General features: G+C 31.8%; 4 protein-coding genes across 5 annotated transcripts; 1 reads left to right on the top strand and 3 right to left on the bottom strand.

The window, feature by feature from the left end:
• Nucleotides 1–829: 829 nt before the first annotated feature.
• On the bottom strand, nt 830–4,317 carry LOC104101159 (mitochondrial ATP-independent inner membrane protease subunit 1a). Of its 2 annotated transcripts, none has more exons than XM_033657382.2 (4): nt 4,036–4,317; nt 3,720–3,944; nt 1,727–1,837; nt 830–1,017 (listed from the first exon to the last, which is right to left on the bottom strand). In XM_033657382.2, exons 1-4 carry the CDS (start codon nt 4,216–4,218, stop codon nt 985–987), a joined length of 552 nt encoding a protein of 183 aa, XP_033513273.1. In that variant the 5' UTR covers nt 4,219–4,317; the 3' UTR covers nt 830–984. The 2 variants fall into 2 exon arrangements, with proteins under 2 accessions (XP_033513273.1, XP_009606873.1); XM_009608578.4 differs by having other exon boundaries at nt 4,044–4,294.
• A 1,811-nt stretch (nt 4,318–6,128) lies between these two features.
• Nucleotides 6,129–11,105, bottom strand: LOC104101158 (solanesyl diphosphate synthase 2, chloroplastic-like). Its single transcript, XM_009608576.4, has 6 exons — nt 10,412–11,105; nt 10,195–10,304; nt 8,701–8,828; nt 8,509–8,612; nt 7,096–7,223; nt 6,129–6,987 (listed from the first exon to the last, which is right to left on the bottom strand). Exons 1-6 carry the CDS (start codon nt 10,599–10,601, stop codon nt 6,439–6,441), a joined length of 1,209 nt encoding a protein of 402 aa, XP_009606871.1. The 5' UTR covers nt 10,602–11,105; the 3' UTR covers nt 6,129–6,438.
• A 3,804-nt stretch (nt 11,106–14,909) lies between these two features.
• Nucleotides 14,910–16,499, top strand: LOC104101156 (uncharacterized). Its single transcript, XM_018772424.2, has 2 exons — nt 14,910–15,204; nt 15,896–16,499. Exons 1-2 carry the CDS (start codon nt 15,133–15,135, stop codon nt 16,421–16,423), a joined length of 600 nt encoding a protein of 199 aa, XP_018627940.1. The 5' UTR covers nt 14,910–15,132; the 3' UTR covers nt 16,424–16,499.
• Nucleotides 16,500–19,218: 2,719 nt separating this feature from the next.
• Nucleotides 19,219–21,525, bottom strand: LOC104101160 (uncharacterized). Its single transcript, XM_070180174.1, has 4 exons — nt 21,182–21,525; nt 20,108–20,410; nt 19,899–19,981; nt 19,219–19,805 (listed from the first exon to the last, which is right to left on the bottom strand). Exons 1-4 carry the CDS (start codon nt 21,523–21,525, stop codon nt 19,219–19,221), a joined length of 1,317 nt encoding a protein of 438 aa, XP_070036275.1.
• Between the last annotated feature and the right edge of the window lie 1,922 nt (nt 21,526–23,447).

Genomic DNA, 23,447 nt, shown 5'->3' with positions numbered 1-23,447 from the left:
AGAGACGAAGAAATGACTCGAGATCATTATATGCCCGCAACGGAACTAGAGCGCCATTGTTTCATAAGCTCGCTCTGTTCTCTCAAAGGCAATGTTTGTAAACCCTAGCTTCGAAAGTGATCTTATAGAGTCATTTCTGGCAGACCCAGCCTTATCATTTGGGCTTTTACATGTTGGGCCTTATATTTCTCCCCGTAAATAACGGGTTGCTATTGAAGAATTACTCCAATATGTGCTCAATTTTAGTTTTTTAATTTAATTTTTTGAAGACACAAATATCCTAAATTGTCCTGAAATTAAGATTTTTAGTTTTTATTTTCAGGACAAAATAAGTACTCCACTGACTAATTCTTAAATAGCAGGCCTAAGAATGGTTATTTGCACACTTCCTCCAATTCCAATCCCCACTGTGTATATGCACAACTGGTCATTTTTTGGACCCTCATATTTAAAGAATAGCCGAAATATACAAAAAAATTTAAAATTCAGTCACCTTAGAGTTTTCAAACTCGGGTATCAAGTTTCAACTACTTTTCAAACACTTGCTATATTACAATTAGCAGTCGTCTCTGATATTATTTTTATTTACTTCTATTTGGTTAGTCCTATAGTCTTTTAGAACTCTTACTTGTCCTATAGTTATTTTTTCAAAGAGGTCATCTTTCGAAATAATTAGTATACTTGTTAATACTAGTATATAATATTTAAAGTAATCTATTCATATACTTTAAATTACTATATAATATTTAAAGAAGATATATTTAGAAAACTTTAGATTATTTACATGAATATTTCTTTTAATCTAGAAGTTTCTAAAGGGGCGCACACATTATGAACTAGACAATCTTCTGTTATTGGAATTGAAGCATCCTGAACAAAATGAATTAGCAATCATTATTCAAATTAAATCTTCACAGAAGAAGACAATAATCAAAGGACTTGCTTCAATTGTATATCTTCGATACATTGCATTGTTTTTATTTGTCATAATGAGCCAAAGCCCTCTGGTGGCCATACCTGTATATATAAAAAAAAATAGCAAATTAGTTCTGCTTACCAGATATTTAAATGTTTACTAAATACATATATCGTCTGATTTTAACACCCCCAATATTGTGCATTAATGCCCAAGTACCGATATGAATATTTGATGGGAGTAGATGAATTAGCACGAAGAAGTTATCTAATTAAAGGCAAGTAACCATCATTTAATAAAATCAAAAGACTTCAAAGTAGACGATGGTTATGATAAGAATACGGCAGCTCTTATCTTGCAATGCTTGGGATGTAAAGACAGATAAACTGCAATTGCATTTGCATATGAACTTGGGGAATATAAAGAGTACATCAGAAAAGGTTAAGGGTTCATGAATATGGCTGTGAAACTAAGGGAGCTAACAACAATTTATCCGAATGACTTTATAAACAGCATAACTAGAAACTGACCAAATCGAAAAGCTCATTCAAACCTTTCAAAAAAAGTAGCAGTCACCAATTTCCAGGCCAAGTAATCAGTCCTGGTTGATTCTTCTTAGGAATAACATTTGTACATTTTAGTTTTTGAAACCTTTTGTTATACCTTTTGCATTCATAGTTTTTCCCCCACAAAAACAATAAACTATTACTTCATCGGAAAAGAATTGCAAGCTTTAGAACCTTTATAAATAGAACTATACAGAAGTTATAACTTCAGCCTCGCTTAGATAGTAAAGGTAATGAAACTTACTCTACACAACACTTTTCCCAGGATGAGACCATAAGGGATTGGCCCGAGTTGCCGCGAATCCTTGGAAGCATAAATATTATCTCCCTGAATCCAAACATGCCCCTTTGGAACCTAGATACCCCCCGCATCCAAGACAAATGGAAGGAAGGGAAAAAACTATTAGACTATATAAGGCATCACAAGTAGAACTATTATGGAACGAGAAAACAAGATATCACCTCATTCACACAGTAAGCATAGGAATATCACCTCAAGCAAGAATCCAAGCCAGTTTCAAATTGTTATTCTAATAAGAGGAGTCTGTAACTAAAATGATGCAACCTAGTAATATTCAGATTAGTGACAACCCCTTTTCGCGATTTAATTAGTTTTTTGCATTATTTTGCTTCAGGACTCCGTGAACTAGGGGCTATATATCTCAGTTTTAACTGCGATAATCTTATAAATGTTCGGTTTAGTTTTGGCAGCTCATTTTCATGATTAAACTAGTTTACAGCATCATTTTTGGTTCCGGACTCCTAATAAGAGAATCAATATGAAACTGCTAAAAAGCATACAGCATTGAATACAATAAAACTTTAAGCATTTTAGAGAATAACTTCAAATCACATTTTTGTCTTTCCATTTACTTGTGAATGTGGCAGAAAAATCAGATTCAGATACCCTACAAAAATGGAAGGAAACTTGCATTTAAAAAACTGAAGGTGCTCTTGGAAACAACAGTGAGAACCTAAGTGAGTAAGCATAAGAAAGCTTCGTAGTAACATGCCTAATGTAGTGTAGGACGTGTTTCTGGTTTGTTTTAAGCAATATAAAGCACATTATCACAGGTCCTGGCAATTACAATCAGTAAAGAAGACACTGAGATCCAATGACTTAGCACATGACAATTGACAAGGCATTCTTCTACAAACCATATATTAATTAGAACTAGAGTACTTACCAAGGAATTAGCTGACCTTTTTTTTTTTTTTTTTTTTTTTTTTTTTGGGGGAATAGAGGTCTTATGCAGTTCTCTATGCAACCACAAATATGCCTCAACTCAAACTAGTCAAGGTCAACAATGATCCTCTATATCCATTCTGCTTTACCTGGGCTTATCTCATCCAATATTTAGTAATTTATGGAGTTACTAAAACTAGAAGCTCCTCCTCACTCTACCATACAAATCTCTAAAAAGATTATGGGCAAAAATTGAACCTAATGTAAGCATACCAACAACGACTAAGCCTTAACCCAAACAAGTTGGTATCATCTATGGATCCATTGCTTCCACTGTGTTATGTTCTTAACTAATTTCACTTGGATTGTAGGTTTTTCGAGACAACTTCTTTTCATGTGATTTTAAATCTACCTTGTTCTCTTTTAACACCTTCAATCATTATAGGTCACACTGACGGGCCAACACATTTGGAGGTCTATGTAGGACAAACCATATCTCACCTCTCGGCTCTCAGTGTATCATAGATTTGGTGCTCTATGGAAGGGTGAAAACTAGGAAGTCAAAAGAGCAAAGGTACAACCTTTTCTCTCATTTGCTTAAATAGAAGCAAAGAGACTTCAAGAGTTAGGAGCATTTACTGCAGCAACTGTGTGCTATCAGTTGTTTCAAACTTGGTAGAAATCTAAGGAAGGACAGACTTTTGCATCAATAAGGAAGGAGAAAGACACAGAACATTAGGAAGATTAAAACAGTGAATCTGCATCACAATGACTACATTTGACTATAGTGGAATATTAAAAAATCATCAAAAATATAAATTATGCAGCCACAAGTGTTAAATAAACTGTGTTAGAAGAATGTATATTTTTGTTTATGCCTTGCTATAACTTCTTCACTGCAACAATGACTCATGCTATATTGTAGAGTAGACATATGGTCTTATAATAAACCAATTAAAAAAATCAGCTGAACTATGGCTCCTAACTTGACAAGTATCAGTAATCGATCCAAGAATTGAAAAGGGTATTATTACATAGAAAAAGAGCACACCTTTAAGGTGACATGGCGGTCACTTCTAGCAGGGTCGGCTAGAAAAGTGACAGTATCGCCCTCCATACCAACAATGCGTTTAGTAACAGTCTTTCTAGGGTTATCAGGTGAGCGAACGAGGACTACATCACCTGGTCCCAACTTATCCAACAACGGCGATAAGTGTTCGGCCAGCAAAACATCGCCGGTAAGATTCAGTGTCGGTAGCATACTAGGACCGTAAACCTAAACCAAAAGAACATTCAACAATTATAATCTGAAAAGCTTAATTGTTGCCCAAAAATAATGCAGATTAATCGGAGACATACATACATACATACATACCATGACAGGGGAGCAAATATAGTTGTTGGTGACATGTAATAAGCAGAGGAATTTGGCGACAAGAAGTGATTGTGAAATTCCGTCTTTGGCTTTGGACTTCCATTGACTCAAGTACTGTAACACTCTCATTATCCTCTTCGACCCTCACGGCTGGAACCGCACAAATCAATTTCATGAATTACAAAAAATTAGGATTTGGGCATTGTACCGCACTCCTGTAAGGTTTGTGCTATAATTTCTTTTCTTTATGATACGGGTGTAACTATTTTAACGTAAAAGAATCGCAGATTGAATTAGGGTGTATATTTACTCGATTGCATAAATATATATATAGCTGATTAATATTATATTATGTCTTTATGCATCACTATAAAAAAAATTATAATTAATAAAATAATATTATATAGATAAAAAAAAATTAGATTACATCCCTCCAAATAAAATAGCGAACATTCAGAAAAAGATAAAGGAAGCAAATATACAATATAAATAAATAATAAAATTAAAATTGTATAAGAAAAGTGAATACTTAAAATGAAGAAAATAAGAGAAATTAACAAAAAGAACATAAAGAAAAGAAAGGCTAAAAGAGAACAACGAGAGCATTCCGGGTGTGGTGCATGAATTTCAACACTTCAACCATGGCATCTTCGGTCATTTTGTGACTTAGGGTGTCACTTGTTCCTTACGTGGCATTTTTGTGAAAACCATTGTAGACATGAACAAAAAATATGAGAGAGTAATTAATTATTAATATTAGTTTGTATAATTTATCTCATATTATAATATTTGAAAATTACACCTCAATAATTTCAACAAGTAACTATAAAAATATAAGAGAGAAAGGTGTTGGGCTGTTGACACGAATAACTTTGCAAATACAAATATCAAAACTTAAAAATTTGATTGATTTTTTAGGCTTGAAAAATATAATTCTAAATAAAATTATAACTATAGTCAAATATTTAAAACTTGTAATGAATTAATATTACTAATTTCAATCAACAAAAAATAAATCATTTCTTTTAATAAGAATAAATATTAAAATTTTGAATTAACAAATTAAAAAATAAATCACATTCAATTTCTTTCCAAATTCATCATAAGTAAACCCTTTTTCAGTTGACAAAACTTTTAGATACAAAAATTAGTTTTTTTTATAGGAATAGCATTTGTGGTGGAAAAAATAAAAAAATAATGCAAAATCGATTATAATATAGTAATAAGCATCAACCGCAAAATCCTATAAAACTCTTGAATATATTCATACATATAATCTCATACATAGAAAGTTAAAAACAAAATGAGTAGATTAATTAGAATGTAGCGGTTGAATTTATATTTGTGATTAATCTATTGGAAATAATTTATATGGTATTTCTTATATACTAAAGAAATAGAACAAATTGCATTTTGCTCGTGAGCAAAAAGAAGGCGTCTTCTGTCAATTGAATGGGATGATTAAGAACTTATATGGGATAGAGTTTCTTTCTTTTTTTGAGTTAGCTAAATAGTATCAACAATTATCATATTTAGAAACTTATAATTTTTAACTTTAACTTTTATTTTATAACTCAACCATAATAATATAGTATTTATGTAATTCTTTGAAATATTATATTTATTATATATGGTAACACACGCAACGCGCGTACTTTAAGACTAGTATAATGATATGATTTTAAATTATGTGTTAAGTCAAACATTGTTACTAGTTTGTACGGCCTTGTTTGCAATTCTGATTTTACGACGAATATATTCTCAATAAAACAACCCTTGTCGTCTCAATAAAAAGAGACGAGAACAGCATAATGTAGGTCCTTTGTGATTTTAAAGTTGCAAGTTGCAACATATAACATACAATCTGAAAAAAGAGTTGTTCTAAAGTTTAGCCTCGAGTATCTTTCTCCTGGAGCCTCTTCAACATTTTCCTAACAAATTATCTCACTTTCAGATATGCAGATTATAGACTAAGATGGTTAAAGCACAGAAGAGTTGGCTTCTGTTATAGATAAGCATGTGACACCTCTTCTATATGTCATTTGAGTTCAACAATCCTTAGTTTATGAATATATATCACCCAAGAAAACCAAGAGTAAATTGTACATGACATTATTTGTAACGTGGAATTTCTTTAGTATACAACAACAATTGGATTTGACAGTTTATTAGACAAATTCTAAAGAATGCTAGGACGCAGTATTGCTATATTAGGAGCTTAAGTCCTCAATTACAACCTGTATATCAGTATATAAGCACAGAGAAGCACTTTAATCTTGGTGGCTGTCCTATTGAAATTATAGTGACAGAGTCTTCAATTCAATGCCTCTCCGATATGGTTAGATATAAGGGCTTCTATAGAATGATATAGCCAAGGTGTATAATGTGCTTTCGTCTATTCAATTCTCTCCAGATTATACTTCACAATTTCCTCAAGTGCTGCTCGGAAAGGACTAGAAGGAAGGCATTTTAGGCTCTGCAGTGCTAAATCAGCTTTCTCCTTTGCCAAATCTTGTGCTCGCTGAATTCCCCCGGTGGTCTTGACTAGATTAATGGCCTCCTCAAGAGAATCAGCATCACGAAATTCTGATTCAATTATATTCCTAAGTTTTGGCTCTTTCTCTAATGCAAAAAGTACTGGTGCAGTAAGGTTTCCCTTGGCTAAGTCACTTCCAGCTGGCTTCCCCAATTGCACTGCTGATTGAGTGAAGTCCAATATGTCATCAACAACCTGGAACGATAAACCAAGATTCTTCCCATACTGAAACATCTGTTTGCTAATATCACGGTCAACACCACTGAAAATGGCAGCTCCTTTGGTGCTTGCAGCAATCAGGGAGGCTGTTTTATAGTAACTCTTGAGCAAATATTCTTCCAGCTCAACATCACAGTCAAACAGATTAGAAGCCTGCTTTATTTCACCACTTGCAAAGTCTTTAATAACCTGCCACAAAAACCAATAACCACAAATGGTTTGAGGTGCAACGAACTAATATTGATATCAACGTTGCCAATTCTCCAAGATGTACAAACCAAGAAGACCCTAAGATACCTGACTAATGAGCTTTATGACTTCAAGGTTTTCAAGGTTAGCTAGGTACCATGACGACTGTGCAAACATAAAATCACCAGCCAGTACCGCCACTCTAGTACCATATAATTGGTGAACTGTGTCCTTTCCTGGATTGGAATTTTTTTTAAGAGGTCAATTCAAGGAAGCTAAGGAGAAGGTACAATAGAAATTGCAATTAAGAGGAGCAAGTTAGAAGAAGCACAAGGGTAAATGATAGGATTGATGACCACCTGAATGACACAAAGAGATTCGTATTTAGAGCGCTATTATGGAATTAATCATCAATTGATCTAAGCTCAAGTACAAAGGAAGCATCAAACACGACGAAAATTGGTGGTAGAAAGTAGAAACAACAATCTAGTATTATCTGCCTCTACAACCTTGGGAAAGTGAAGACCTAATCCAGTCTTCTTGTTCTTTTCTTAATCTTGATAATGCGCATACCTACTGCAGTCTTGTCATTTTTCACTCTTTTTGTGTGTCTGTGTGTGTCAGGTATACTATTTTCAAAAAACAGTTGTACGGAGTCCAAATATATTTTTTAATAAAGCATACAGATCTGACAAATTCTGCAAAGTTCTCAGAAACCCAAAAATGAAAAGTATGAAGAATAATTAAACATTGAAGACCTCATCACATGAGCTCTGGCTAATCAAGCATATTTCTAATGAAAAGCATACTGGTTGTCTTTCACGAAAGTAAGTCAAACACATCATGTTTGATAGGAAGACCTCATACAGATCAATCAGGACAGCATCAATAATAATTACTAAAACACTCAGAGAAACATGCAGCTAGTCCAAGGAAGTGCACAAGAGATAGCTTAGAAACGATAAGCCCAAATCTCATAGGGATGCAACCATGTCGTACTGTCAAACAACGTTTTCTGAGAGGTTTCTAACCAATAAAAAGGTGCTGCATCAGCGGATGTCTGGTTATTCTGTTAATGTCATCTGTCCAGATTGGCCGGTGCCCACAGTAGACTCTAGGACATATTATTTCTTTAGATATACCTTACTGAAATTCTTCATCAACTGAAATTGCCAAAAGTGAGACTCTTTAAAGGATTGATTATTGTTTTGATAAACTGAGAGCATGCATCACGGCATCATCACAGAATCAGAAAGATGACAATATGTTCTTAGACGTTTTCTTCTACAGATACTTTCCTCATAAATTATTATTAAAACTTCATTTTTAAGAACAATAGCATCCACGTTGATGCCTGGAAAGCAATAACCACTGAGAATATACAATAACCTTTTCAGCCACCTTAATAAAGTATTAAACTATAAGCAAGAGTAATAATCATTATTGAGTTTTTAAATAATTGAAGACAGTGCATTTGCTGACACAGCAGAGGAGAATGACAAGTTGCTTAAAATGTCTTACCTCTTCGTATGTCACTTTCATCTAACACATCATCATGTATCAAGCTTGCAGTATGGATCATTTCAATGATTTCAGCTAACCTTCTGTGTTCTATGGTCAGTTCCCTGGCAGCAAATTATTTTAATAAATATTAGCTAAGCTGATATGTTGCTGTGAGTAGTAAAAGAAAGAAAACCAAATAGTGCTTCTCACTTCAAACCAGAAATTGCTGCTGTGGCCCTTGACACTAGGAACACCAAAGCAGGTCTCACCCTTTTGCCACCAGCACCAAAAATCTGCTCCGCTGCAGACATCAAAACTGGATTCTCTGAACCAACAATCTGAAAAATGATTTTCTTAGATACAGAATAGAAGGAAGATAGATTAAAAGTAAATTTGCTGATATATACCATCTGAACAGTCATGTTGTGTTGATCAAATTAAACAACATAGTTTCAAAAACCCAAACATAGCAAGTGACGATCACTGATATGAAATTTCTTCAGTTATTTGACAGTTGACATCACACTATGTCACCCTTAGACATGTGTGCTTATTTATCATGATATACATTTGAGATACTCTCAAACCCAGCTACACTTATTTCTTATATCAAGTCTTTGAATCATAAATATTAGTAATTAAAACTGTCAAAAAGTAGGACTGGCTTCTTAAAATGAACTTCAGAAGCTCAAGCTATCATTTTGGAGTGATAGCATAATCTATGGTTAATCTTCGAAGGCCAATAACCTTAACATGGTCAAATAAACATATTTAGTGATTCCAGTTCTTCAGCGTCACTACCATGACCATGTATTGGTCCAAAATTGCATCTCTCCTACATCTAGAGCAGTTCATTTGGGATGATCAAATACCAAATAAATTTGTCTAAAAGAATAGGCGTGACTATTTGAAATGATATCCAGAAGCTCAAGATTAAGATATCATTTGGCAGTGTGATACTGTGACTCTTCCTATGGTTAATTCTTCTTAGGCGATAACCCAAATTTGGTCAAATAAACATATTTATTGATTTCTATTACTACTTGATGTTCCTTATGCTTCGGTTTTCTTATTATCTTGTTGTTGTTACTGCTTCTCTTTACATCTCTTCTTCACTGTTGTATTTCTTTTATTCTGCTATGTTTTGCTTTCCTTGAGCCGAGGGTATATCGGAAACAACCTCTCAACCCGCACAAGGTAGGGTAAAGCCTGCATACGAACTACTCTTTTCAGACCCCTCTTATGAGATTACACTGGATATGTTATTATTATAAACATACTAATTGATTCCAGTTCGTTATCCTTACTATCATGACCATCTATTAAGCCTCACTACATGAACATGTAATAGTCTATAACTGCACCTCTCTCCTAAATCCAGATCAGTTCATTTGGGAACAAAACTATGCTCGACTGAGAGTCAATGAAGTTATTATGACAAGTACAACTATTAGTTATTTGGCAATGCCAGCAGAACATAAGCTCAAATGAACTGACCGTGCCTCCAAAAAAAGAATTTAATGACCCAAAGTATTCCCAGATAATCATAACATGGAGCTACCTTGGCAGCTATTCTTCGAGAAATAACCAAAGAAAAAGATTTCATTGCATACATTCCATTACACTATTTAGCTGACAAAAATCAAATAAGCAAAGGTTTTGAACCAGGAAAGATTGATTAAAGAATATTCAAAGAGCACTCACATTCTGTAAGTTTTTGTTTAGTGTAAGGAGGTCATCAGCAACCACTTCAAACACATTAGTAAGTGAAATAGGTTTTGCTGACTTATTCAAATCCAACACTGGCGCCACCCCTGCAATAGAACCACAAATCAATATTGAAATTATTCCAAGATTGCGATCTTACAAAACTATAGGCCTAAAAATATAAGAACTAACATATAATGATTCAAGTAAGTACCACTAAGTGAAGCCTTAGTTGAAAACGAACGACAGCGACCAATTTCTTGTCTACAGAAGAACAATTTCCGAGCATTGAATCCTCCTCTACTTACATTCCTTAACACCTTGTTATTAGAAGAACACCCACAAGCCAAAAATTCCAATGGAGTTCTCCCAATCTCAAGATTATGGCAAGTCACAGACATCATCCTTTTAAATACCCAAGTAGCTAAATCACCAAGATTTTGCCTTTGAATCAAGTACTGAGCACCAAGTTGCTTATTTTGAATATAACAATTGCAACCAACAACAGAAAACTGAATTTATAGCAACAATTTGTACTCTTGGTTGAGCTTTATATCCAGAGAAGTTTTGAAAGTACTCCAGAAGAAGACAGTTTATAAGAAATTAAATTATGTGTCTTGAAATAATTGAGTGGATAACAAAGAACCACATAAAAATGGAGTCTTTGATTAGGTTAGTGACTGAAAATGGAAGAAAGGGACAGTAGCGCTCTGTTTCTAACTCTGAAAATTCTCAAACAATTACAACCAATACAGAAAGAAGGGAATGAGCTTCGAGCCAAAAAAAAGGAGTGGACCTTATCCCCACTTTGAAAAATCCAATATGATGTATAATTCTTCTTCTGAAATTTTTGAGGTTGTACAGTTGCCAAGTGATGCCCCCCATATCTCCCAGAAAAATGGTAAAACAAAAATATGGTAATAATTAAATAAATAAATAATGTTTATTTATTTTGAACTTTCAGAAGGGGCAGAGAAACCATCTCATGACATGAATCAATTACAATCTGGACCCTAAAAAAAAGAATCAATTATAATATTTTCCCTATTTTGCTCAGAAAAAAAAATCAGGTATGAAAATTTGACACAATTCAACCGAGCAAATAATATAATATTTATTTTAATCGGTCACCAGATTCAACATGTGGGCATAACGAAGTCACTTAACTATACATATACTACCCAAAAGATCACTAAACTAGATTTCTCAAACTTTTGATCGTCAAATACTTATTTTACCTTCTAAATTATCAAATTTTATCTTCCTTTTTGTTTAGTTGTTTCATATTATAATTTTTTTCTCTTTTTAATTTATATTATAGACTTACCGTAGAATAAATAAATTTTATTTATAAATTAAAAAAATAAAAATATTATTTGAACATATATAATGCTGGAATAATAAAATATTGAGCATAGTAGAAAGTTAATTGGAACAATTTATTCGTAATAAAAATTTTAATATTAACAACAAAAAAATAATATTTTATTTACACAATATAATTGAGAATGAAAGAAAATAAAAAATTTATAATATATATTCCATGCACGTACTATAAAAATAATTATTTAAAATAAAGGTATTTTATAATGTACATTATATATTCTTGAATATTATGCTCAATTATATTATTATTCCGATATTATATATGCTAGAAATTTTTTTTATTTTATTTTTAAGTAAAATTTATTTGTTCTATAGGTAAGTCCATAATGTTGATTAAAAAGAGAAAAAATCATAATATTAAAAAAGTGAAAGAAAAAGAAAAGAAAAAAGAAGAAGATAAAAGTTGATAATTTAGAGGGTAATATAGGTATTTGATAATCAAATATTTGAGAAATGTGGTTGAGTGACCTTCCGAGTGTTATAGACATAGTTAAGTTATTACAAATGAAAGAAAGATGACTTTACACGATAATTTCGAATAGTTGAATGACCATTTAAGTAATTGACTCGTTTAATAAAAAATGCAATAAACTATATGAAATTAACGTTCAAATCTTAGTAAAGGTAGAAAACTAGTATTGTTGGTAAAATTATTTTTATTTGTCTAGACTATACATATCATTGTTTATAAGTGCATGTGTTGATGGAGATAACATATATTTAATTGAATAAGTTGGGTACGAACAAATTGGCACCACTATCATATCAAAATTTGAAAAATAAAAATTGTGAATCTTTCACATGGTTATTTTTTCAAGGGAGAAGGTCTAAATATACCCCTGTATTTTTAAAAATGGTCTAAGAATACCCCTCGTTATACTATTGGGTTGTCTATACCCCTGCAGTCATACTTTGGGTTCAAATATACCCCTCATTAAAACGAAGGGACACGTGTCATTGTCTTATTAGCCAATTCTAAATATCTCCTAATTAATTAAAAATACCAATTATCCATACCCAAAAAATAATTTTATAAAGCAATTTTTTTTTGTAAAAACTGGAAAAAACTGATTTTCTTTTTTTACTAAAAACTGAAAAAAACTAAAATATTTTTTTAATCATTTTTTACAAAAAAAATCCGCTTAAAAAAAAACTGAAAAATATTTTTTAAAATAATATTTTTGTAAAAACTGGATAACAAAACTGAAAAATAATTTTCTAAAGCAATTAAAAACTGAAAAAAGCTGATTTTTTTTAACTAAAAACTGAAAAAAAGAAAATATTTCTTTTTTTCAGTTTTTACAAAAATATTTCTTTAGAAAATTGCTTTTCAGTTTTTGTTTTTTAGTTTTTACAAAAAATATTGCTTTAGAAATTATTTTTCAATTTCTTTTAAATAAATGTTTTTCTAAAAACTAGAAAAAAAATATTTTCGATTTTTTCAGTTTTTAGTAAAAATAAAATCAGTTTTTTTCAGTTTTTACAAAAAAAAATTATTTTATAAAATTATTTTTCGGGTATGGATAATGGGTATTTTTAATTAATTAGAAAATATTTAGAATTGGCCAATAAGACGATGACACGTGTCCCTCCATTTAAATGAGGCGTATATTTGAACCCAAAATATGACTGTAGGGGTATAGATAGCCCAATAGTATAACGAAGAGTATTCTTAGACCATTTTTGAAATTACGGGATATATTTGGACCTTCTCCGTTTTTTCTATGATTTGGTGAGACCGTAATCATATAAAGTTATTTTGTCATGAGTTTTCTTTTCCTAAACAATGATCTTATGGAGAAATGAACGGACAAAGTAGCTAGTTATCCTAGCTGATAGTCCATTTATTCTTTCTTACTTACTTTAATTATTATAAAGCTCTTAATCTTACAATATAATGACCTCATCATGTATACGATAGGCGGTCTAGAAAAACTTAAGCTTGTAAAATCAAACGGAGCCAACACAATAAATTTTTTTTAAAAAAAAAGATAAAAACTAAAATAAATAGATAAAACCAATTCAACTCCACGTGTAAAATTCTCAAGCTTGGGTTAAACATGCGCAATGCTATTAGAGAATATAAAAGTTTCATGTCGATTATGTAAAGAATATTGTCAAAGGTAATTTATAAACTAAAGTATTCCTTGCCTTAAAATTTGACTTTGATGCTCCATTTTCCTCATTTTATATGTCCTGATATTTTTATGGAACTCTTTTATTCAATATTTGTATAAAAAATCAACTCAACCCTTTTAATTTACTTACTTTTTTTCTGCATGGTGATCTTGAGCCAAAATTGTCTCCAGGAGTTTCTTGCATGAAGCTCAAAACGCCTCTTTTCTGGTAAAATTTTAGTAAAGCATATAATCAAATCATTTGCCAAATTGCCTCTGAGAGATTAGTAATGTGAGAAATATCGAAATCCAAGAGCAAAAGATACATCTAATAATTGATAGATTAAATTACCCCCTTTTATTGATAGATTTTAGGAATTTTCCTTTTCATTCAACGAATGATGTAAGTTGTACAGAGTATCTTTATACAAGTGTATTGGGCAAGAAATAAAATCTATTCTATAACTACCTACAGTTGTCTCTTTCTGATTGTTCCTATTCTAACAAACTGTCACATAAATACAAAAATAAAAGAACTTAAAAAATGCTAGATTTATCCGCATGCAATTGGCATAGAAGTTTCTGGAAGAGCTATATTGAATGGTCCGCATATTTGTTCTTTACTTGATGGCCCAACAAACTTAAAATGTTGGGCCTTTGAATCCGATAGGAATTTTTACCTCCTATAGCAAAGGTTAACACCTTATTTATTTTAAATAAATATTATTTTAAAAAATTATATTCTATAGCTACCTTTTAATGTTTATAGCAAAATATCTATTTATGGTTACCTCCTACCCTTAAGTCATTATATGCGCTATTTATTATTTTTCTCTCCTTTTTCGGATTTTTCTCTCACATAATTACCGTATTTGATGTAAACTTCTCTCTCTCTAATTTCATACACGCCATTCTCTTCTCCCATTCCCAGAAACCACAATTTTACAACTGAAAATCTCTCTCACTCACATCGCCTAGCTCTTCCTCATTCTCAGTCACCACGCTAATTTCATACACGTCATCTGCATTGTCTCTCTCAACTTTCGTTATTTTTTGCTACAAATAGTTGTGGTAAGTATTTAACTTGTTAGAATTTCGCTTGTATTTTGTTTATTCTATTTATCTCTACTAATTTTTTATAAACAATAACCATTATTATTGTATTCAACAGAAAACTTTAGATTTTCTCTCCAATGGCTGATTCAACATCCAGAAGAGGGTTACCAGAGGTATACCAACCAAAGTACTCAATTTCGATGGGCCCTCTTTCTCTTTTCAAATCACTCAAGCGGAATTGGAATTTGCAGGTTCAACAGCAAATACAGTTGCAGAGAGGAGAACAAAAATACGCAATGACACATTGAAAAAAGCCCAAGTTGAGAAATCTTCGAAAGAATCAACACTTTCCGTTGTGAAAAAAAGAAAAAAACCTATGGATGATGCTTCAGGTGTCAAGGGAAAGGAGGTCGATGCAAGAAATAGCTCGGATACACGGAACGAAAAGGTAATTGTTGATGTATCAATATGTATTTGAGTCCTCATACATTGAGTATTACCTTCTCCAATGGGTTTCTATTATTGTATGTTATTGTATTTATATGTGTGCAATAGTAGATACATAGCTTCCTCTTCTTATTTGTTGATTTGATTTATATGTACGTTGATGTATTCATAAGTATTCAAAATTGTCTTCACTATATTTATACTTATTACACTGACTTTTGCATATCGTATTTAGATGTATTCATAAGTATTCAAAAATTCCATCACTTATTTTTACTTATTACAATGACTTTTGCATGTGTGTATGTAGATGCATTTATATGTATACAAAATTTGGCTTCACCGATTTGTGCTTATTTATTCTAGTGTCTTTTGCATATTGTATTTAGATGTGTATAGATGTATTCAAAAGTTTATTCACTGTATTTGTACTTAGTGACCTTTGCATATTGTATGTAGATGTATTCATAAGTATTTTAAAGGTGCCTTCGTTGTTTTGTACTCATTACAATGACTTTTGATTGTTGTATGTGAACGTATTTATATGTATACAACTATTTTCATCACTAATTTCTTACTCCAGTGTATTTTGCATATTGTATTTAGTTGTATTTATATGTATTCAAAACAATTAATGAGTTATGTATTGCTGTTGACATATGAAATTTTTTTGTAATTCTTGTTGTTTGCAGGAAATTAAACTATTTGTGAAACACCCGCCTATTTCATCACCGCATATCAGTTCATATACTAACACATACATAGTCTCCGACCTCAAAGAAAAACTAACTCCAGAGAGGTACAAAATATTGGGTACTACTTGTTTTGGAAGTTTCCTTGATATGAAGCGTTGTGAGGTCCAGCATCAATTGTTCAGATGCTTCATGGTTCTGCAGTTAGAAGGAAGTCAATACGATGTATTTTTAATATACGTCAATGGTACAATATTATCCTTCTCAATCAGGGAGTTTGCGCTTGTCACTGGTCTCAATTGTATTGGTGACCCTGAAGATTTTCAGTTCAACACAAAGGTGCCTAACCGGATTGTTGAGACATACTTTGGCGGTGCAAAGTATGTCAAGAAGAAAGATTTGTTAACATGCTTTGATGACAAGAATTGGGGTCATGACAACGATGGGGATGCCATCAAGATAGTTGTGTTGTATTTCATACACATCTTCATATTTTCATCCGAGAAGAAAATATCAGAATGTATTTAACTGTATTCAATATTAAATACATCTATGTATTCAGGATTATGTATCTAACAGGTGATGCAAATTTATATTCAGTTTATTTTCAGTGTGCCAATTATATATCAGTATGTATCTAACAGAATTATATAAATTCAATTTTTTTTCAGCAGTTGATACTTCTATACTCAGTTTGTTTTCCTTGATTTCATTCAATGTACTGACGCTATGTATTTAGTTTTATATATAGCATATTGATGTCATATTTTACTACTTGAGAAAGAAGGGCAAGTACAACCAAACAACCAACTTCAAGTATACAACTGTTGATTGTATATTCAAGACAAGAATTGCTGAAATCTTCGACAGGTATGCTGATACAGATAGTAATGCAAATGTAGCCAAAGAAGAGGATGTGGTATGTGAGTACATAAGGGGCTACAAATTGCTAGCTAATGTACCGTGGCATACTGTTGACAATGTCTTGATACCAGTCAACTTGAAAGACAAACTTCATTGGATATTGGCAGTTATCTCATTCAAGGAGAGATGTATCAAAGTGTATGACTCATACAGATCAGCAGGTCATGATGCCTATGTGGCTTCTGAGATAGATAAGCTTGCTAAGCTTGTACCTCTGTATCTATCGATCAGTAATTTTTACAGAGATAAGCAAGGCATAGATTGGTCTCATGACTCAGCATATAGTGACAAGGCACAAACTGATCCCTTTGATGTTGTTTTCATTTCAAATCTACCTCAACAAAAAACTGAAAGCATGTATGTATTCAATCCTCTTGCTTGTATCATTTATAAATCTAACAATATAAATTATTTTTAATTATTTCAATCTACATTTTCAGGTATTGTGGGTTGCATGTCGCGGCATACGCAGAGTTTCTGAGCACTTTTGGTTTAGTTCCACAAACAACATTTGATGCCAATTTACTCCGTTAAAGATATGGTACACATATTTGGGACTATACTATGCGGAAGATAGACGCTGATGCCATAAGCGAGAACGAAGCACTCTCAAAGATTGTTAGGCAAATCACGAATTCGGATACATCGGTGAAGATAGTGTTAGAGTAGTTTTAGGTGAATGTAGTTTTGGAAGGTAGTTTTATGTGAATACTATTTTTTGAATATTGTTTTGGTAAAGATGGTGTTCAGTTAATAAAAAATCATATTTTCATTTTATTCACTGTATTCACAGTATTTATACAAGTATTCAGTCGATGTTTCAATATTTTGTGCAGCAATATTCATATGTATTCAACAGGTTGTACTCGTATGTATTCAACAGATGTATATATACAATATGCATTCATCAATTTACTAAAAATGGTCCTTTAGCAGATTGTATAGATATGCATATATGTATTTATATATAAAGTAATATATCAGGTTGTATATGCATTATGTATTGATATATATTCAAGAGATTGTACTGTATGTGATATACACTTTGTATTCAGATGTATTCGATTATATTCATATTATGTTGTATGTGTACTGCACTTTGTATTCATAAGTATTCAAATATTTCCAGATTGTATTGTTTGTGTAAGTCATTTTGTATTAATATGTATTCACCATATTGTAATTATGTATTCAAATTTAACTGCACATATATGTATTCATATTTATTCAAAATATAAATGTAATATGTATTCAGCAGCTTACTAAATTATATTCAGCAGAATGTATTCACACAATAATCTAATACACCAACTAACTATATCCAGAATGTATTCACGCAAAAATCCAAATACACCAACTAATCAATATGTATTATTTTAAAATATCACCGGAATCTATGACACATCGTTATAGCACTAATATAAGTCAGAATGTGAACTAAGTCCTACGTGGAGTATTTCTACAAGTACGCTTATTATGTCCTCCCTGCCCACATATACTACATGAATGTTAATTTTTCTTCTGCAGCAATTCACTGAACGACTTATCGCGCTTCTTCTTTGGCCTTCCAGGAGGTCTTTTCCATTTGGCTGGTAAAACAACTTCCTCTGATATATGTGTTGGTATATTCCATTTATTTCGGTTCGGCAGCGGATACATGGGCACCTCGTATGTCATTACAACAGATTTTGGTTTGTAATAGTCAGAGCAATATTCTTCTAGCATTAGAAACTTGCTCTTCAAGACAGCCCAGGTGTGTGGTCATGGTAATTCGTCAATTTGGAACCGCCCACAACTGAATTTTCTCTCTAAGAGGCACACGGTATAATGTCTTCCTTCATCGTTCGCCGTATGCAAGTATTCAGTCGATGGTACCACCTACATTTAAACATAGACCTATAAGTTTTGAACATTTAAAAAAAAATTATATGCATATCAAAGAATAGACGTATTAATTACAATATAGATATATACAATTAAAATATAATTTAAATATGCAGCAAACTTTTATTTATCTTTTGAGAATCATCATATATATTGAATTCAAACAAATATGTATTGAATACAAACATATATGTATATATAAAATACAAAGACATACAATTGTATACAATGAAATACATTGAATACAGTGGAATACATTCTATATGTAGGCTGGCAGAATATTAAAGATGATGACATCTTAACTGATGAATACAGTGATATACAGTAACTGTCTGCTTATGAAATGCATATGGTTAGAAACAAAACCATTAAATTCAACTAATGATACAATGAGCATATGGACTGTATTTCGAATAGTAGAAATTGTATCAGAAATAAATACACCTTGTACCAAGGCTAAATATATGATACAATTTTAAAAAAAACTACAGTCATGTGTGTAGACATTGCCTCATTTAAAGTAAGCATCTCTTGGTATTTTTTTTTCTAAGCGTTGTGTATGTTTGTGAAGCTTCTTTCCGATTGCTGCAATTCCAACGTCCAAACATCTTCCTAACTTCTTCGAGAAAGTCGTATATTGGCAATTCCCTTGCTGACACAAGTGTGACATTGATTGACTCAGCAATATTTGACGTCATGGTCCATCCCCTGTTAACAGGTGCATACAACCTATCCCACTTTTTGTATCCAGCTAATTCCAAGTATTCTTTCACCCTAATATCTACCTTCTCAATCTTCTCCATTAGACTGTCAAATTCAGCATGTGTGTATGCTTTTGCCATCGAGAAGTATATCTCGCTCAACTTTGAATGACTCTTTCTGAATTTCTTATATACATTGTTCCATAGATGCCATATACAAGAAAAATATGGTACTGCTGGATTCACTTTCGATATAGATTTGATGATACTCTCATTCCTATCTGAAACGATGCACATGTTTTCCCTCTCATCATATGCTTCCTTGAATTGCTCAAAGAACCACGACCAAGCAGCATCATTTTCTGAATCAATAACACCATATGCTAGTGGCAGTATATGACCTGTAAAGACAATTGCATACATATTAAAAATATGTATTTCAATCTTTAATAGGCAGTAAGATTAACAAATTTTATTATAATCCTCATACTCACCTGCACCATCCAATGTGCTGGCCGAGACGAATGTCCCGGTATAATACGATTTTAGGTGGCTTTCATCCACAGCCACAATCGGTCTACAAAGATCGAACCCCTTTATAAAGGCATACAAAGATATATACACATACATGAACTCATTTTTTGGCGATTTTACCATTCTAATGTGCGAACCAGGATATGCCATATTCATTGTATATAAGTACCCTGGTAATTTATTGTATGAATCACCCAGTTCACCTCTCAAAAAATTCATTGCTTTTTCTTTAGCCCGCCACGTCAACATATAACTAACATCTACACCAAAATCTGATTTCACATTATCAATTATATCCTTTGGGGTATATTTCCTATTATGATTAGTTAGCTTGGATCTAATCATACCACCGATAAAACTACTACTTGCTTGACGTTGCTCATACACCTTATCCTTCAACGGACATGTATGCTTATCATTGAACTCTCTCACTCTAAACATTTGTGATTTGTTAATGCTAGAAGCCTTAAACCTGCATTCACAATCCTCTAGCATACATAATAATCTATAGCTGCAAATAATTTTTCTGCAATATATACGATGAGTATAAATGATTAACAGTTCACTAATATACATGCGAATACATTGTTACACACACACACACACACACACATACACACACACACACACACACACACACACACACACACACACATATATATATATATATATATATATATATATATATATATATATATATATATATATATATATATATATATAAATACATCTAAAAACAAACAGCGAAAGCCACTGTAATATCTATTTTATCAGTAAAATACAGATGAATACATGTGTTCGAAATACATAGGTACACCAATGAAAGTTATGTAAATACATCCAAACATATCTGAATACATCTAAATACAATTTAAAAATTCTACCACGAATACAATATAAAAAAAAACTCAAAATATATAAGTATACATGTGAGTATGGCTGTAATTATATATATACAATTAAATACGTATAAATACATCCAAGAATAACCAGTGAAAGTCAGTGTAATAAATATTCATTAGTAAAATACATATGAATACATGTATTTGAAAGTCACATTAATAATTATTATATGTTTAATATTTGAAAGTGATGTAAATACATCCAAACAAATCTAAATATACCTAAATACAATTTAAAAATTCTGCCATGGAAATAATATACAATTTCACATTCAATATACATAACCATACATTTGAATATAACATGATGTTTAACAAGTTGTAGTTAAGAACGCTCAAACCTAATAGCATTAGACCTATCAACCCGAAATTGAAATCTTTCAGATATTGCATAATGCTCCACCACCTGTTTTAATGTAGCCTTATCCTTATATACTTGTCCAACCATAACCTCTCTTTGATTAGTTTTTGAAATAATCAAATCTGTGTCCAATTCGAACACCTCAATTGGTCCTCCTGAATTGACAGACTCAATAGCAAGTGTATCATCTGCATCAAAATTACACCTTTGATTTGCTTCGTCAATTTGCACAATGTCGCCTTGAATTAAACTACCTCGAGCCATAACTTCTTTGCCAATTATTGTTATCACTTTTTTCAACTCTACATACACCATGTAACCCATGTCATTATGTATTTTCATTGGCGTGCAATTTTCATCTACTTTGTATTCGATTTTGATTAACTTTGAGCGCAAATCTATGTCGAGTTGTCTCGAAATTGAAGCAACCAAATCATTGTATGACGCATACTCCTTTATCAGTATCCCTTAATCGAATAATCGACATAGTTGCTCTCACTGTCCCACTTGCCAGAATGACACAATAGCACGGTTAAACTTGCCATATGTAAAATCGAATTATACCGATTTCTGTATATAATTGTATGAATCTTGAATTTTATTGGTTGAAAACAAAAACACCCACGAACGATATCAACAGAAAAGGAAAGGATTAGAAACTCGGCGATTGCTCTGTTTTGTTGTATTTATCGTCTGGAAAAAATATTCAGCATATTCGCGTCAAATACAGATTATGGGTGATGTAATTGAGTTAGTTGAGTTATATTAGGAGTCTATTATGTTAATTGATTCACTTTTCATTTAAAAATAACTGAATAGACCATGAATTACGCTATTTAAGTTAATGTATTCACAAGTACATATCGTGAATACAGTCGAATACAATAATTGTCTAGCCGGAATCCCCTATTTCACGCCGATTTTTGCTACTGTATTCATGAATACATTAGCTTAAATACATCGAATACACTCTAAAAAATTGAAAACATAGCTATAGAAAGTAATATAGTAAATGATAGCTACAACTAGCTAATAACCACTAAACAATAGTGGTTTGTGAAAATTTCTCAATCCGATATTGCACTTAGTCCAAATGTGGACTTATGCCTTAATTGGTCAGTCTCTTGAGTTATTTTCATTAGCCCCTTTTCCTTTGTCTGAAAATGTTCCCTTTATAGACTCAAATTAGGGTTCTTCATGTCAGAATTTTCGGTGCCAACATTTATCTTAATGGTGGATGAGGTTAATTAGTAGTATTACTTAGTGACCAACTTAACTTGAATTCTCTGGAGGATAACTTTAATATAAGTGATGAAAATATTATTCAACAACTTAGGGTCGATAACATTCACACAATTTAATTTGAATTCTTTGGTGGATTTCTCGATATCTTTTAAAATTGACTAAGACAGAAGAATAAAGTATGATGATTTACTTTTATATTTTCTTACATACATGTAATAAAGAGAATATGTGTTTCCTTTTATCTTATGCTTAGTGAGATTAGGTTGATATCTTACTTCACTTTTGTTTCTTAAAGTTTTGTTTAATAAAATTTTAATGTTTTTTTCAAAAAAACTAGCCAACACTAGGTCGCAATCATGTTACAAAAGATCAAGAAGGAAAAGGGCACATCATCTTTGACGTCACGATATGATATCCTATAGAAAGTCTCATACCAAGTTAACATAAATGATAAAAATATAATTTTATTCTCTTACATATACCTCTCTATAAATTATTTCCATCATTGCCAACTTGATACCCTATGAAATCGTTTGGTTTGAGGACAAGTTATGTTAAAATTAGTTATGCTGGAATTATTTTTTATTGACTGTTTGGTATGTCGTACTAATCTTGAGATTGTCAATTTTATTGCTTTATTCTAGGATAACTTATCCTAGGATTACTATTCCACCATCTAGCAGGTATAAGTTATCCAGGACTATTTTAATCATGGGATAACTTATTCCAGGATTAGTAACCAAATAAGGGATAAAACGATACTATATTTTTATTCTAAAATTATTTTTGCTTATCCATCATACCAAACTACCTCTCTTGCTCCAACCAACTTATTGGATTATGTTCGTCACATAGAGGCATCTTAAAGCATGTAAAAAAAATTTCGCAAAAAGCTTGTTGAAGATATAATAAATTAAATAAAAGTTTTATTTTTTTAATTTTTTTTTATTCTTTTAGATGAGACGGTAACATAAATACAGTGTCAAAGCTGAATAGACGAG

The sequence above is a fragment of the Nicotiana tomentosiformis genome, chromosome 7, assembly GCF_000390325.3.
Source record: "Nicotiana tomentosiformis chromosome 7, ASM39032v3, whole genome shotgun sequence".
Lineage (NCBI taxonomy): Eukaryota > Viridiplantae > Streptophyta > Magnoliopsida > Solanales > Solanaceae > Nicotiana > Nicotiana tomentosiformis.
This window is presented reverse-complemented; position numbering and strand designations above follow the sequence as displayed.

Excerpts from the sequence above, each read along its gene's own strand:
- LOC104101156 (XM_018772424.2), top strand. The coding sequence starts at position 15,133 with ATGGATGATGCTTCAGGTGTCAAGGGAAAGGAGGTCGATGCAAGAAAT. Across the intron at positions 15,205-15,895 it reads CGGATACACGGAACGAAAAG|GAAATTAAACTATTTGTGAA; the intron begins GTAATTGTTGAT and ends TGTTGTTTGCAG.
- LOC104101159 (XM_033657382.2), bottom strand. The coding sequence starts at position 4,218 with ATGAAATTGATTTGTGCGGTTCCAGCCGTGAGGGTCGAAGAGGATAAT. Across the intron at positions 1,838-3,719 it reads ACCGCCATGTCACCTTAAAG|GTTCCAAAGGGGCATGTTTG; the intron begins GTGTGCTCTTTT and ends GGGGGTATCTAG. Across the intron at positions 1,018-1,726 it reads TGGGAAAAGTGTTGTGTAGA|GTATGGCCACCAGAGGGCTT; the intron begins GTAAGTTTCATT and ends TTATATATACAG.
- LOC104101160 (XM_070180174.1), bottom strand. The coding sequence starts at position 21,525 with ATGGGTTACATGGTGTATGTAGAGTTGAAAAAAGTGATAACAATAATT. Across the intron at positions 20,411-21,181 it reads GATAGGTCTAATGCTATTAG|GTTTAAGGCTTCTAGCATTA; the intron begins GTTTGAGCGTTC and ends TTGTGAATGCAG. Across the intron at positions 19,982-20,107 it reads TCATACAATAAATTACCAGG|ACCGATTGTGGCTGTGGATG; the intron begins GTACTTATATAC and ends CGATCTTTGTAG.
- LOC104101158 (XM_009608576.4), bottom strand. The coding sequence starts at position 10,601 with ATGATGTCTGTGACTTGCCATAATCTTGAGATTGGGAGAACTCCATTG. Across the intron at positions 10,305-10,411 it reads AACTAAGGCTTCACTTAGTG|GGGTGGCGCCAGTGTTGGAT; the intron begins GTACTTACTTGA and ends GTTCTATTGCAG. Across the intron at positions 6,988-7,095 it reads TCATAAAGCTCATTAGTCAG|GTTATTAAAGACTTTGCAAG; the intron begins GTATCTTAGGGT and ends TTTTTGTGGCAG.